General features: G+C 43.2%; 1 protein-coding gene across 1 annotated transcript in view; it reads right to left on the bottom strand.

The window, feature by feature from the left end:
• LOC144694187 (transient receptor potential cation channel subfamily V member 6-like) overlaps positions 1-16,604 on the bottom strand; it is a 152,363-nt gene that overhangs the window by 85,235 nt on the left and 50,524 nt on the right. Inside the window, exons 4-5 of the mRNA XM_078564543.1 lie at positions 12,449-12,589; positions 6,922-7,020 (exon numbers count right to left, since the gene is read on the bottom strand). Coding sequence (XP_078420669.1) covers positions 6,922-7,020; positions 12,449-12,589 — 240 coding nt within the window. The remainder of the gene's footprint in view (positions 1-6,921; positions 7,021-12,448; positions 12,590-16,604) is intronic.

Consider the following 16,604-nt stretch of genomic DNA (forward strand, 5'->3'; position numbering starts at 1 on the left):
CGCATCAGCAGCAGGATAGGACAGGTTCAGCCAAGCTCCCTGGCACTCGAAGGACTGCTGGGGAAGAGGTATCTATGAGGTCCAATTCCGATGACGACCTCTGGGTTAGGCCTTCCAACTCATCCTGGGTAGTCAGCAGAGGCAGGGGATTATCACACAGAGCCGTTGGAAGCTCTCAATGGAGTGGCACGCGAGTCGGGGGAGTGCATCTGCTTGCTCTCTGATGAAGTGGTACCCACATGTGCGCATATAGAGATCTCATGGGGAGGATGGCAGATGCCATGGAGACTCTGGTCCCACAGAATGTAGAGCTGTGCGCAGACCTGCATCCCATCCCATAACCGTGGGCGAGTTCCTGCACTGGCAATACGAGAGGGAAGCGGGGCACCTCAACATCCCTCCAGGTGCTCCATCCCCTCAACGAGTCAGGCCAGGGCCCCCAGGATGCAGGACGAGCGGCAGCTGGACACCCCTGGGTCATCCACTCAGGAATCTCAGAGGCTGTCCTCTCCCTCCAAGCCCCCTTTGCCTGTGACCCTCTCAACCTCATCCTCTGTCACTATAGAGAAAGCAGCCAGCCCAGGAGTGATTCTGGAGGGATAAATGTGTGTGTAGCAGGGCCTTTCGGAGCCTCGTGCAAGCATTCACCCACGCGTGTGGATCCTCCCCATATCACACTCACCTCAATGTCCTGAGCATTTTCAATGCTGCCTGCTGGGGTTCACTTTCAGTTGTCCATCTGAGCTGACCTGTATCGCTGCCCACCCACTGATCACACTGCCATCCAGCACCTGACCTCGCCCACCACGACTCGTTTCACTTTTGATTTGGACAGCATGGTGCTAATTCAGTTTTACTTTCGCTTCCCCATCCTTTACCCTCCTCGAGTCACCCATTTCCTCTCCCCCATCACAGTTGATCCCACTGGCATCACCTTTCACCTCCCCTCTGTGACCTACAAGCCACAATCCTTTTCCTTCGGGGATGTCGAGGTGAACGTGCACGTTCCCTTCCTTCCCGAAATTCCCACCCCCATCCACATTAACTTCCCCGCCCTCCTCCTTCCCACCCCTAGGGACTGTGTCTGCCTCCAAGTCCCCACCAACCACCCTCGCCATCCCATCTACCATTACCGCCGAACCCTCACCCTCCCACCCTACTGCTTCACTCTGCCCTCGGTCATTCTCACCATTCCCTCATACCACACCCACCCTCAGTTTGCTCCTCAGGAGGCAACCAAGGACCCATCGGACCCCTCCCTTGCACATTCACCTGGACACCCCTCCCCTCAGGACTCCTTGCCCTCCCACCCCAAACCCCACTCCCCTCCTGATCCCTTCCCCCCCAGAACCCATTCCCCCTTCCGGACCCCACACACCCCCCAGAACCCCTGCCCCCCACTCTGGAACACATCCTCCCTGGAACACCTTCCCCCCACAGAACCCGTTCCCCCCACTTAGTCCTCCCACCCCACACCCCACCTCCCCCCCGGACTCCCCTCGCCCCCACTTAGTACCTCCCCTTTCCTGACTCCCTCAGACACCTTTACTTCTTTCACCACTCTTAGTTCTTGCCCCCTCCTGACTCCTTCCTCCAGCCTTACCTCTTCCTATAGTCTTACTCCTTCACCCTTCCTGTCTCCCTTAGACACCCTCACTTCTTCCTTCAGCTTTACTCCTTTCCCATTCCCGACTCCTTCCGCCACACTAATTTCTTCCTCCACCCTTACTCCCTCTGCTCTCTGCACTCCTTCCTCCCCTCTCCGCACTCCTTCCTTCCCCTCTCCACACTTCTTCCTCCTACTGGACTCTTTCCCCCTCTCCGCACTCATTCCCCGCTTTGAACTCTTTCCCTTACACCTTCCACGCCCCCCTACACCTACCTTCCCAGTTGCCATCTTCTCCACCGTTACCCCCTCCACCCCCCCATACTCCCTCCCAACTCCCAACCTCACCCGCCCGACACTTCCATTCCCCCCCACCAACACCTTCATTCCCCCCCTCCCAACCTCAGCCTTCCGACACCTTCATTCCCCCCCTCCCTACCTCAACCCACCCGACACCTCTTCCTCTCCCAGTCAATCCTCGCCCTTCCTCTCCCACTCCCTCGAACGTCATCCATTGTGAGCATCAACGGTAACTATCCAACTTCTGTGAGCTGCTTCGCAGCAGAGCCATGTCCATGAGAATCCACCCAGCATGCCATAGTCATTCCTCCAGTGTGCCGATGATGCCAAGCTCCAGCATCTTCTGCTCCTCGGATGTCCACGATGTGAGCCAGGTCCTGGTGGTAAGTCCCGGCTTCTGCACATCATAGTTGTCAAGATGTGTTCTCCACCGGTGTGTTTTCCCCCCGATGTGGGCGGACAATCCAGCGGGGAGGGATGAATCCAGCGGGCCGGCCTTATAGTGATATACTGATGTATTACAATGAGGTTCCCAATGTCTGATGGCGAGGAATGCGGCCTGCCATATTGGGCTGAGTGAACGATCACAAACTGGTTTCACAACGTCGTGAAACCGATTTTTTGTTTTCTCACCGTATTGTCCGCTCACGTCATCGAACACACCTGATGTCAGACCATTCCGCACAGAATATACTGACTGGCCTGCAGTTACTGTATTTATCTTTACATCCTTTTTTGAACAAGGGCGTAACATTGGCAATTCTCTGACACCACCCACGTATCTGAGGATGTTTGGAAGATTATGGACAGTGTCTCTGAAATTTCCACTCTTTCTTCCCCCAGTATGCTCGGATACATCTGAACCAGTCCTGGTGACATACCAACTTTTAGTACAGCTTTCTAATACTTCCTCTTTATCAATTGTTAGCTTATTCAGTATCTCAACTACCTCCTTTCACTACGACTCTGGCAGTATCTTCTTCCTTAGTAAAGACAGATGAAAAATACTCATTTAATACCTCAGCAATGCCCTCTGTCTCCATCTGTAGATCCTGTGTTTCATTCCTAATCAGCCCCGCACCTCCCCTCACTACCCTTTTATTAGTCACTTACCTATGGAAGACTTTGGATTCCCTTTAATGTTAATTGCCAGTCTCTTCTCATACTCTCTATTAGACTCTCTTATTTCCTTTCTCACTTCCCCTCTGAACTTTCCATATTCAGCCTAATTCTTGGATGTATTATCAACCTGACATCTGTCAAATACCCTCTTTTTCTGCTGCATCTTACTCTCTATCTCTTATGTCATCCAGTAAGCACTGGCTTTGGTTGCTCTTCCTTTCCCCCTTTTGGGAATATACCTCACCTGTACCAGGGCCATCTCCTTTTTAATGGCAGCCCATTGTTCCTTTACAGTTTTGTCTGCCAATCTTTGATTCCAATTTACCTGATCCGTTCTCATCCTACTGAAATTGGCCCTCCTACAATTATGTAATTTTACTCTAGATTGTCCTTTGTCCTTTTCCATAGCTAACTTACACCTGATGAAACAATGATCACTGTTCCTTAGATGTTCCCTTCCTGTCACTTGACCCACCTCATTCCACAGAAACAGAAATGTCCCCTTCGTCATTGGACCAGAAACATACTAACATAAAAAATTCTCCTGAACACACTTCAGAAACTCTTCACACTCTTTGCCTTTATACTATTACTACCTCAGTCTATGTTAGTATAATTAAAGTCCTCTATTATCGCTATGCTATAGTTTTTGATCTCTCTGTATTGGTGAAGATCATCATCAGCAGCAACTTGCATTTATATAGCACCTTTAAGATAATAAAGCACCCAAAGGTGCTTCACCGCAGAGTTATAAAGCAAAATTTGTCATTGACCCACAAAGAGATATTAGGGCAGATAAACAAAAGCTTATTCAAAAAGGTAGGTTTAAGGAGTGTCTTACGGAGGAAAGCCAGGTGAAGAGGTTTACGAAACTGAGGAAATTCCAAAGCTTAGGGCCTGGGCAGCTGAAGACAAGGCAATCTATGGTGAGTGATTGAAATCAGGGTTGCTCAAAAGGCCAGAATTAGATGAGTGCAGACATCTTGGAGCGTTATGGGGCTGGAAGCGATTACAGATAGGCTGGGATGAGGCCATGGATGGGTGGCCATATACAAAATATAAGGAACAGCAAAGGATGACTAAAAGATTAATAAGGAGGGAAAAATTATAGAGAAAGCTAGCCAGAAATATAAAAACAGATAGTAAGAGTTTCTATTAATATTTTTAAAAGAAACAAGTTAACAAAGTAAGCATTGGTCCTATAGAAAGTGAGTCTGGAGAATTGATATTGGAAAACAAGGAAATGGCAGATGAACTGAACAGGGGTTTTGCATCAGTCTTCACTATAGAGGATACAAGTAACATCCCAGAAATAGCTATAAATCAGGAAATGGAAAGGAGAAACTCAGGAAAATCACAATCACCAGAGAAGTGGTACTGAGCAAATTGATGGAGCTGTGAGCTGACAAATGCCCAGGTCCTGATGAACTTCATCCTAGAGTCTTAAAAGAACATTCGAACAAGGAGCAGGGAGTAGGCCATTCAGCTCCTTGAGCCTGCTCCGCCATTTAATAAGATCACGGCTGATCTGATAGTAACCTGAAATCTACAGCCCACATACCCCTGATAATCTATCACCCCCTTGCTTACCAAGAATTTATCCACCTCTGCCTTAAAAATATTTAAAGACTCTGCTTCCACCACCTTTTCAGGAATAGAGTTCCAAAGACTCATGACCCTCTGAGTGAAAATATTTCACCTCATCTCTGTTTTAAATGGGCAAACCCTTATTTTTAAACAATGACCTCTAGTTCTAGATTTTTCCACAAGAGGAAACATCATCTCCGCATCCACTCCGTCAAGATCCCGCAGGATCTTATATGTTTCAATCAAGTCACCTCTTACTCTTCTAAACTCCAGCGGATACAAGCCTACTTTATCCAACCTTTCCTCATAAGACAATCCACCCATTCCAGGTATTAGTTTTAGTTTAGTGAACCTTCTCTGAACTGCTTCCAATGCGTTTACATTCTTCCTTAAATAAGGTGACCAATACTGTACAGAGTACTCCAAATGTGGTCTCATTGGTGCCCTTTAGAGCTGCAAAGCATGACCTCCCTACTTTTGTATTCAATTCCCCTGGCAATAAATGATAACATTCTATTAGTTTTCCTAATTACTTGCTGTACTTGCATACTAGCCTTTTGTGATTCATGTACTAGGGCACCCAGATCTCTCTGCACCTCAGATCTCTGCAATCTCTCACCATTTAGATAATATGCTTCTCTTTATTCCCCCTGCCCAAATGGACAATTTCACTTTTTCCCACATCATACTCCATTTGCCAGATCTTTGCCCGCTCACTTAACCAACCTATACTTTTTTGTCCTCCTTAAGTCCTTTTCACAACTTACTTTCCTACCTATCTTTGTGTCATCAGCAAATGTGGCAACCATCCCTTCATCCAAGTCATTTATATAAATTGTAAACAGGTCCCAGCACTGATCCTGTGGCTCTCCACTTCTTACATTCTGCCAACCTGAAAAAGACCCATTTATGCTTACTATGAGGGGATTGTCCTATGAGACAAAATTGAATAGACTGGCCCTATATTCCCTGGCATTTAAAAAAATGAAAAGCATTCTAATTGATCGTAGGAAATTCTTAAGTGGCTTGACAGGGTAGATGCTGAGAAAATGTTTCCCCTGGCTGCATGGGGAATCTGGAACACAATGTCACAGAAAGGAGTTGGCCGTTTAGGCCTCAAATGAAGAAACATTTTATCACTCAAAGGGTCGTGAATCTTTGGAATTCTCTACCCAAGAGAGCTATAGTTGCTCAGTCATTGAGTTCACTCAAGACAAATATTGGTAGATTTTTTAGGTAGTAAGGGAATGGATATGGGGATAGCATGGGAGGGTGGAGTTGAGGTAGAAGATCATCCATGATGTTGTTGAATGGTGGAGCAAGCTCAAAGGGCCAAATGTCCTTGTTATGTTCTTAAATAACTGAAAGTAATTCCACTTTAATGCACAGTTAAGTCTAATGATGACCATGAAACCACTGTCAATTGTCATAAAAACCCATCTGGTTCATTAATGTCCTTTAGGGAAGGAAATCTGCCATCCTTATCTGGTCTGGCCTGCATGTGACTCCAGACCCAAAGCAATGTGGTTGACTCTCAAATGCCTTCTCAAGGGCAATTAGAGGGCAATAAATGCTGGCCTAGCCAGCGATGCCCACATCCCATCAATGAATAAAAAAAACTTTGTAATTAAATTGACATGACAAATGCTAAGATATATATTGGTGCTTTCTGTTTTCTTTTTATCAAGAATGTTTACTTTGGAGTAATTTTGAGTTGTAAAATGAACATGATTGATTAAAGTACCCCTAGTGTACTGCCCTGACCTCTTGAGTTACAAATGTACTTCTAGTCTCCTTAACTCTTTGTTCTCAAGCTCTGCCCAAGTCCAGTCACCTCAACGTAGCATGCGAACCTTAATCAAGCAGAGCAGGCGAGTTCAGAGTAATGTAGGACTGGAGAATAAGCATTAAAACAATGGACCTTGGACATGGCAAAGTGGAAAACGGATATTTGGAAAGGCTGTGAAGCAACGACAATTAATTAACCTGCAGTCGATAGATCTGGAAAGTGAAGGGTTGGGGTAGGTTGGGAAGCAAGAATTAAATAAATGCATTTTTGCTTTATTTTAGCAAACAATCACCAGTTCCCATATTCTTTGTTCAGAGAGAGGAAGGATGACAATTGCTTTAAAACTGAAATTGCAAAGCTACTACTAACTTTTTAAATTTCTGCTATATTAGAAAAACTTGTAATTGCATTTAAGCTAAGTTGTTTTGCTTTAATATGCAGAAATAATGAACAGCATAAAATATCTAAACAGTTTGAGCTAGAATTAAATCAAATGATATATAAATATCGATCCTACCTTGTTTATCTTGTGCATTTAAAGGTGCCTCATGTGCCACAATCATTTTAACTATTTGTTCATTTCCTATGCATGCTGCAAAGGATAAAACATATTCCCCTGATATATAAAAAGAGAGAAGTATTAATTAGCACAACTTTTAAGAAAACGTGGAAGTGACTTTCAGAGTCACGGTTTTGCAGAAAAATACCTCTGACTATTATCACCATGTAGCATTTTTCTTTAACACTGCTCACTGCAGAATGAGAATGCACCAACAAATTGATACAAATCATAAATGTGTATGGAATTTGTAGTTTCTCACAGGGATCTGCTCAATGTGGCAGAAGGTGAGGTTAGAACAATTAAAAACAAATTCAAAGAAGGAATATATGCACATCTAAAGTAGTCTGTCTGTTTCCACCAGTGTTGTAGAATCCACCTTGCAAGTGCCCTGCAGCTTGATGTGACCTGTTCTGAAACCAGGTGAATAATCTGTTTTCTGTGTGTTGATATAAACTGCTTTTGTTTGTACCACAAATTGTGTTCGGTACTCCATCCAAAGTTGGAGCAATTCAGGAAGGCATAGGTTATGATGAACACAAAAACAAAATTCAAAGAAAGCTTAACCTGTCAATCAGAAGGCGCTTCCACTAACTCAAGGTTCTTCTCATTCAATTATGAAAATATGACATTAGAAATCCAAAACAAAATTGAAGTGAAACTGATTAATTTGAAGGAATTGTGGAAATTTGTGTAGCAACAGTTATTTTGTATTTGTTTTCTGAAGAGCTGACATGTTGGATATTGTAGAAAATTTGCACCTCAGCATATGATACCTGTTACAATGAAACACTTTTTAATATTTTGAATGGCCTTTGATTGTATTCATGATGAATAACTAATTCTAGCTCTTGTTGCATCTTGCTGTCTGAATTGGTGACACATTTTGCAAAGGGAGCCTTTGCAGCCAGAAGTCATGGTCCACGTAGGAACCAATGATGTAGGTAGCCAAGGTTGAGGCCCTACTGTGTTTCAGGAGTTAAGGAGGAAGTTAAAAAATGGGATCTGAAATGTAGCAATCTCTACTTGCTAGTGAATATAGGATCAGGAGATAAGTATGGTTGAAGAAATGGTGCAAGAGACAAGGTTTCACATTCCTGGAACCTTGGGACCAATTCTAAGGCAGGAGAGACTTGTCTCCAAAAAAGGGAGGAATGGATACCAGCTACAATGAATTCAGGAAGGATGGTGAAGGGAAAAAAATGAGGAAGTGTACGGTGATCTAAGATTGATCTAAGATACTGTTACAGTACTAGAAAGGGATGATGCACTTAAGAGTTCAAACACAGAACAGGGTTGGAATTAAGGAACATTACAGGAACTATTAAGCTGCTGGATATATACCATAAGCCACCAAAATGTGAAAAGGAGGTGGAAGAGCAAATTTGCAGGCAGAATACAGAAAGATAAAATAACTTTTATTGAAAATGGGGACTTCAATTAACCTAACAGTGTAGTGTAAAGGGCAATTGCTGAAATATGTATGGGAACTTTCTTGATCAGTATGTTTCCAGCCCAATGAGGAAGGAAGCAGAGCTGGATCTAGTTCTGAGGATTGAAGTTGGACAAATAGAACATGTTTCAGTGGCTGACCATTTGGGTAACAGTGATCACGATATCATTAGGGGCAGGGTAGTTATGTACAAAAATAAATCAAATGTGAAAATACTCAACTAGGGGTGGGCTCATTTCAGTGAGTTGAAAAGGGACCTGGCCCAGGTGGATTAGAATCAAAAATTGTAAGGCAAAACATTAAGCAGCAATGAGAGGACTTCAAAGAGCAGATAGTTCAGGCACAAATTTGACACATTCCCACGAGGGTGAAAAGAAGTACATTCAAAGTTAGAGCTTTTTGGATGACTAAAGATATAGAAATTAAAGTGAAACAAATAAAGGACGCTAATGGTAAATGTTGGAGTCATAGTTCAGTAGAGAACCAAACTGAATACAAAAAGTACAGGGGAGAACTGAAGATGAAAATAAGAGGGTCAAAAAGAGTATGGGAATAGATTAGCAGGAAATATAAGAGGGAACCCAAAGGCCTTATGTAAACATATAAATAGTGAAAAAAACAATCAAAGAAAGTGTGGGCTGATTAGGACTAAAAAGGAAACCTTCTTATGAAGACAGAGGGTGTGGCTAAGGTACTAAATCAGTGCTTTACATCTGTCAACACTAAAGAGGATGCTGTCAATGTCACATTAAAGGAGGTAATAGAAACATTGAATAGGATAAAAAAGAGTGTAGAGGAGGTTTTTAAAAGGTTGGCAGTGCTTATAGTAGAAAGGTCATCTGGTATGGATGGGATTCTGAGGGAAGTGAGAGTGGAAACAGCGGAGGTTTTGGTCACAATCTTCTAAGCTGCTTACATATGGGAGTAATACCAGATGACTGGAGGATTGCAACACCCCTGTTCAAAAATGGAGAGAGATATAACCCAGCAATTATAAGCCAGTCAGCCTAACATTGTTGTGGGGAAACCTTTAGAGATATTGGGGACAATTTTAACCTAACTCACTTGGTGAGAAACCCAAGGGAGCAGGTGGAATGTTGAATTGACACCCAACCAAATGACAACAATTTAACCTATCCCGCAAGTTGGATAATTGACGCGATCAGGTGCAATGTTGCTTTTACAAACTGCCTACTTTTTCTCTCCATTGAAGACAGTGACTAATATTGGGCAGGGTGTAAAATCAGCATGCTACCTGTTTCCCACCCAATGAGTTAGTTAAAGCTTCTCCAATTAATCCAGGACAAAGTTAATTGCTTTTGGAAAAATATAGATTAAGAAATAAAGCCAAAATGGGTTTGTTAAAAGCAAATTGTGTTTGACTAACTTGATTTGAGCTCTTTGCTGAAGTAAGGGAGAAGGTGGATGAGGGTAGTGTAGTTAGTGGCGTGTATATTGACTTTCAAAAGACATGTGATGAAGTACCACATAATAGACTTATTAGCAAAGTTGAATCTTATGTGGCTGCATGGATACAAGGCTTAGGGACAGAAAGCAGAGCATACTTGTGAACAGTTTCAAACTGGAGGGAAGTGTGCAGTGGTGTCCCCCAGGAGTCTGTGTTGGGGCCACTGCTCTTTTTGATATATATTATTGACATGGTCTTAGATGTCCAGGGCATAATTTCAAAGTTTGCAGATGACACAAAACTTGGAAATAGAATAAACAGTGAGGAGAATACTAACCCACATCAAGAGGGCATAGAAAGATTGGTAAAGCAGATAGACACATGGCAAATGAAATTTAATACAGTGTGAAGGAATTCATTATGGTAGGAAGAATGAGGAGAGGTAATATAAACTAAATGTTATTATTTTGAAGTGGCTGCAGGAACAGAGAAATGTGTGGGTGTATGTGCACAAGTCTTTGAAAGTGGCAGGATAAGTTGAGAAGGCTGTTGAAAAGGTATACAGAATCCTTGGTATTCTAAACAGATGCGTGGAGTACAAAAACAATAGGTTATGTTAAACCCCTGTAAAATACTGGTTAGGCCCCAGCTGGAGTATTGTGGCCAATTCTAGACATCACTCTTTAGGAAGGATGTAATTCCTTAGACAGTGCAGAGGTGACTTACCAGAATTGTATCAGAAATGAAAAACTTCAATTGCATGGAAAAGGCTAGAAAAACTTGGGTTGTTCTTACAACAGAGAAGGTTAAAGGGAGATTGAGTAGAGGCATTCAAACTCTTTAAGTCCATTGATAGACTAAATAAGGAGAAAATGTTGGTAATCAGAGGGCACAGATTTAAGGTAATTAGCAAATGAATCAGAGGAGAGATGAGGAGAAATTATTTTATGCAACAAGTTCTGCTCTGGATTGCATTGCCTGAAAGGGTGGGGGAAGCAGATTCAATAATACATTTCAAAAGTGAATTGGATAAATATTTGAGAAGAAAAAAACTGCAGGCCTATGAGGAAAGAGTAGGGGATTGGGACTAATTGGATAGCTGTTTCAAGGATCAGGCATAGGCAAAATGGTCTCCTTCTGTGCCATTTCATTCCTTGATTCTTAGATGCGAATTAGACTTCTGCTTTTTAAAGTTACGGGTGTCATTGTAAACCCATGTCTTGATGGCTTTGTGGCATATAAAGACTATTCTGTGAATTAAACTAAATAAACTGCCTCTATTTGCATAAAATGTAACTAACTCCATCCAATTATGGTTGGAGGAGGTTACAGGGAATAGGAAAACACAGTAAGTCACAAAAACCTGCAGCATGACTGAAAGAAAAGCTCCATTACAAATCTGTAACAAAAAATTAAAGAGATGGTTAAAGTGGGAACACACTGAGGCTTATAGAAGATTAAATGGTACAGATAAAGTAAATCCAGAATATTACTTCAAGCTAAACCAGTCAATATGATAAAAGAACATGAATTTAAGAGTAGATTTATGACAAGTATTGAAAAATATTTTTACTCCTTGGCAAACATTTAGAACAATAGGACAAGTTTATAGAAATAAAAACATCAGGCTTATTCAAATCCAATCAAATGTTAAATTGACAAAGTTAGTGTGCCATAAGGGTGCGATTCAACAGCCCTTCTCCATCCGTGATTTCACGTTTTCACAAATATAAATTCTCTTAAATAGGGATAATAAAGTACTTCAATGCCAACACATTACATCTGAGACATTGGGGCAGATTTTGACTGCACCCTCTAAGTCACACATCATCCTGATTTGGAACTAAATCGCCATCCCACTGTCACTAGGACAAAATCCTGAAACCCGCCCCCCACAACAGCACTGTGGGTGTGCCTACACCTCAGTTCAAGAAGGTGATCTACCACCACTTGCTCGAGGATAATTAGGGCTGGGCAACCTATCAGCAAATTAAAACAAAACAATGGGTGATCGCAAATCGGCAGCCCGTTTTCCATCCCACCCTTTTTTATTTTCACCAAAGTCATTATAAAAATAATGGTTAGAAGTATAAAATGAGCTGCCACTCTGTTAGCATCACTTTTACATCAACACACAAAGTCAGTATCAACTCCTGAGACAGAATAATTTCTGTGAAGAAAGGATTATCACGGACCCATGGGCATGAGGGAAAGACACAAAATAAAACCTTTCTTCCCCCTCATTCTCAATTTTCTTTCCTCCTGCCCTGAAAGCTTTACATATGGATCTACATTTTTATAAATACTAGCATTCCTCCAATCTCCCTCTGATGTGGTAACTATTGAGTTGTGAATTTGACCAGTTACTATCAACAGGTTATTTAATTTGTTCTCACTCCCTTTCTAATATGAATCACTGCATAGCAATTAGGGCCCTTTTGATCCAATGCCTCCCTTAAACTGGGGATACTGAGATCAATTGTAGCATGTAGTATCACCACCTGAATTGGAATCAAATCTGCACTGCCATTTTATCAATCAGTGGTAGTATACATTACTCAAAACAGCAAAACCAGCACACAACACTGCTTTATTGTAAATACAGTTAAGAAATCTTACCGTACCATAATAACATCGACAGTCTTTTCCTGGAGTGAAAAATGTTCCTACAGCACGAGAATGTTTTATATCTGCATTTAGTGCCAGCAGCTCCTTAATAAGGTCCACATTCTGATTCACCACTGCAATGTGCAGTGCAGTTTCACCTGAAGACAGATCATTTAATCTAGTATTATTGTAAATTAAAACTCATCATATAATAGTATGTACAAACTGTATTCTTCAACTTGATCTGTCATTTTTACTGCATGAATTAATCGTTTGAAAATAAACAATTAAATTAATAATATGAATGCCTACCTGCAGTAGATCGTTATTTTAATCAAATATTATGGGCTGAATTTTCAATGGCCTATGGACATGGATCTGGAGGTGGGGGACCCAAAAATAGAAGAGAAATCCTGTCAGGCCAGCTCCATGATATGCTCCCGTCTCGAAGAGATTCTGCAGGAGTCGGGATGATGGAGGGATTGGTTACCCACCCCGTAACCAATTTCACCCCTTCAGGGCTTACTTAAGGGTACTCTCTCGACACCGACTGCATTTCCAAGGGGTCCCAGTTGTATCAGGAAACTTTCTGTGAAACATGGTGGTCTCCCAGTGGCAGACCGGGTAGCCTTCGGAGCTGGAGGATCCGGTCAATGTGAAAAGTGTCGCTGCAAGACCCCGCCACAACTGCGACTGTGCCTATTCCCTGGTGGATATTTCCCCTGGTGGCCTCCACCTTTTTGGCCCTCTTATTTACCCCTTTTGCGGCTGGTGACTGAGAACGGAGGTGCCCTCGCGCTTCTCTACATATTTCAGAAGTACCCACCTCTGATGCTGCTGACCAGACTGCCTGGAGAATGTAGCCAGGAAGGGCACAGAAAAAGCAGAGGACTAAAGAAATGGCCAGATGGCAGAAAAGAGAGTCCACCGGAAGGAAAAAAATCATCAGTCGACCTCAGGCCAATGCTGTTCATCTGTGCCAGCTGCGGAGGGGACTGCCAGTCACGAATCAGCCTCTACAGCCTCTACAATAGATGATGTTCAATCTAAACATACATTCTTGGCACAGTCCATCATCTCCCAAGAAGAACAGATGCCATCATCACCTCTGAGGATGAGGCTGCTGATCTTTGACTGCTGGATGCCCTCCTACCTGCCCTCCAGATTCCAGAGCCCACCCTACGTCCTTAATTGGATGGGACTCCCAAAGGGAGCCATTTAATTGGCCGTCTCCTTCAAAACAATCCTCAGCTGCTGACATTTTTGGGTTTCCCCCAACCTGCATTTCATCCTCATGGAGGGGTTGAGACACGGGAATGACAATCCTGCCCTGTATCAAAAATTAATTCTGTGTGTTCACTGTAGCAAGAGCTTTGAAATAGTCACTATAAGTAGGAAGTCTTCAAGACACTGATAGAAACTTGCTAAAATGTACAAATCTGGAAAGGGAAGCAATTGTTTTTTTCTAAAAATATTAAAGGGCTCAAATCTTCCAGTGTCCTGATTGTCGGAGATTAGATGTAAATTGAGAGATGCAGATCAGGACCCTGCAGAAGTCCGAGCACACACGCATGCACTGAAATTGCCTGGGAAATTTAAACTTCCAATAGGCTGATTTCCACTGTCCTGGACCCTCTGCAAATATTTCCGACACTAAGCTCAACATCAGAGACTTGGATCAGACACATGGGACTTACCTTCATAGTTACCATGGAAATATTATGCTGGTTAACACATGGTCTAACTCAGTGATTAGCTAGGGCAATTTAACTGAGCACCAAAAGTGACCTCCTCCCACCATCAACCCCCCAATCCGATTATACCCCCCAACCCATCATCTACTCAACCACGCACCAACTGAAAGACTTGGACCTTTAAACACTTAACTGAACAAGGCAGCTAACTGCTGTGAAAAGAGGGTGGCTGGGATTTTCTGTGCCTACTGGCGTCCTCCGTGAGGATGAGATGCAGGTCTGGGAACCCACAAATGCAGGCAGCAGAGGAAAGTTTTGGAGGAGGCAGCCAATTAAATGGCTCCCTTTGGGAGTCCCGTCCAATTAAGGACGCTTGGTGCCATGAGCAGAAAATATGACGTGATCAGTTTCACGATGGCGTGAAACCAGTTTTCAATCATCCGCTCAGCCCGCCGATTGCAGGCCGCATTTCCCACCACTGGATGTCGGGAACTCATTGTGATTCGTCAGCATATCATTATTAGACCAGCCCACCATAATAGTTTCATAGTTTCTACCCCCCCAACCCCACCCCCCGCTGACTTCTACCCACATCAGCGGGAAAACACGCTGACGTGTTTCACAACAGCATATATAAGGCAGGCACCTGGCAAGCTACACTTCGCTCGGAACTTCAAGGTTTGTTTGCCTACCTTGCTTTGGTCAGCACTCGCAGTCATCAGCACCAGGCTTCGCAGACAGCACCACATCACTTTTAGGGGGGCTCACGGCAGGTCTCTACCTACCAGATCAGCCATATATGGGTGGCTTCTCAGTGGCTGCAGGGTAGGGTTTGCTTAGGGAAGGGGAGGAGTGACCTCAGGAAAGGAAAGAGGCTACATGATGAGGGCTATACTGGGGAAGGGAGGTAATCCAGGGTGTGTGTGGGGGCACATGTTGATCTGTGCAAATGGCCTCAAGGTGGTGATGCCTGAGGAGGCAGCCTCTAGAGGAGATGAGGCCAAATGGAGGTGTGAAAGAATGAGTGATTATGCCCCTTGAGCTGGAGTGAATGAGATGCCAGTGAATGTGTGATGGGCTTGAGTGTGTGAGTTTAGAGTGATGATGGTTGCCATACCCTGGTTGCATGGATGAGATCATTCATCCTCTAACTGCATTGGATGGCCAACCTCTTCTGTGCAGCACTGGCACTGATCACCACTGCCATCGCCTACCAAGCCAGAGTGGTAATGTTGCTGCCCCTCCTTCTGCCAAAGCGGCAGTAAAGGGCATCACAGTGGGCCTCCAGGGCATCCAAAAGACACCTGAGGGCTGCAGTCTTCTTGTCTTTCGGGGCCATGTCTTCTTTGCAACAGTCCTGGGCTGGAAGCAGTGAGCATGGCTGTACTTTGAATGTGGTGCCTGGCGTGATGAAACGGTGAGATGATGGCGTGGCAGGTGAATTGGAGCCCACCCACCATGAACTGGCATGTTTCCCAGGAAGGCATAATTAATGCGGTGGGTTTGGGACGATACGGCATGAAAAGCCGTCATTGTGGCCGGTCGGTAAAACGTTGTTTTTGCCACCCGCTACTGCACTTAGTACAAATCTGGGACAATTCCACCTGGTGTGTCCTGTCTTTGCCCAACTTTTCTTGAGCTCAACGGTCTTTTCTGTGGGTGTTTGTGCTGACCAGTGTTTCAGCCAGGATCAGAAGTCCAAGCTGAAAAATCACAAAAGGGTTGGGCCGCAGAAATCTACATGGGCAGCACCAATGTGCGCAGCATCAGTTCTAACCGGAAGATCTGGGCCAATATTCTTAATTACTCAGATATCAAAGTAAATACATACATCCCAATAAAAAAAGCAAAGAAATGTCTTGAACAATTCTTTATTTATTTAATATACAAATATATCTAGAGAAACAACTAAAGAAATACTAATCTTTCATTCATTTATTGGTCTTAATATGGGTTATTATTTTATGAAAACCATACTGCTGACGAGCAATCATCGTAACTAAGGTCACACTTTTGTGTTATTAATTTCTGACAATTATCTGGTAATATTACACTGTTCTTTCATTGCACTGATTTAGGCTTAAATTTAGTCCAAACAGATGGAAGATAACTTTTCACTCTCTATTGGCTATTAGGGTCAACATGAAAATGCATTTGGATAGGGCAATACAGTTTCTGATACCACTGGTTACACAGCACAAAGATACCCCAAATTCAGCACTAATTATATCTAAATGGTAATTTGAGTCAGAAATGGCACAAGGAAAGTTTCCATTGGGATTTGAAACATCACCCAGATATTCTCTTCTTCTAACATTAGAACTCAGGCACAAAGTTTAGGATAGTTCACTGTGCAGGCGGCTGTGCTACACCTGACCTAGGAGTTTGATGTTGACGTAAGAAAACGTTTCACTCCCAAGTATGACATCCCTTCCTGACACTAACAAGTTATTTATATAACAACTTTAGTATAGTAAAA

This window comes from Cetorhinus maximus, chromosome 19 (assembly GCF_964194155.1).
Source record: "Cetorhinus maximus chromosome 19, sCetMax3.hap1.1, whole genome shotgun sequence".
NCBI classification, from domain to species: domain Eukaryota; kingdom Metazoa; phylum Chordata; class Chondrichthyes; order Lamniformes; family Cetorhinidae; genus Cetorhinus; species Cetorhinus maximus.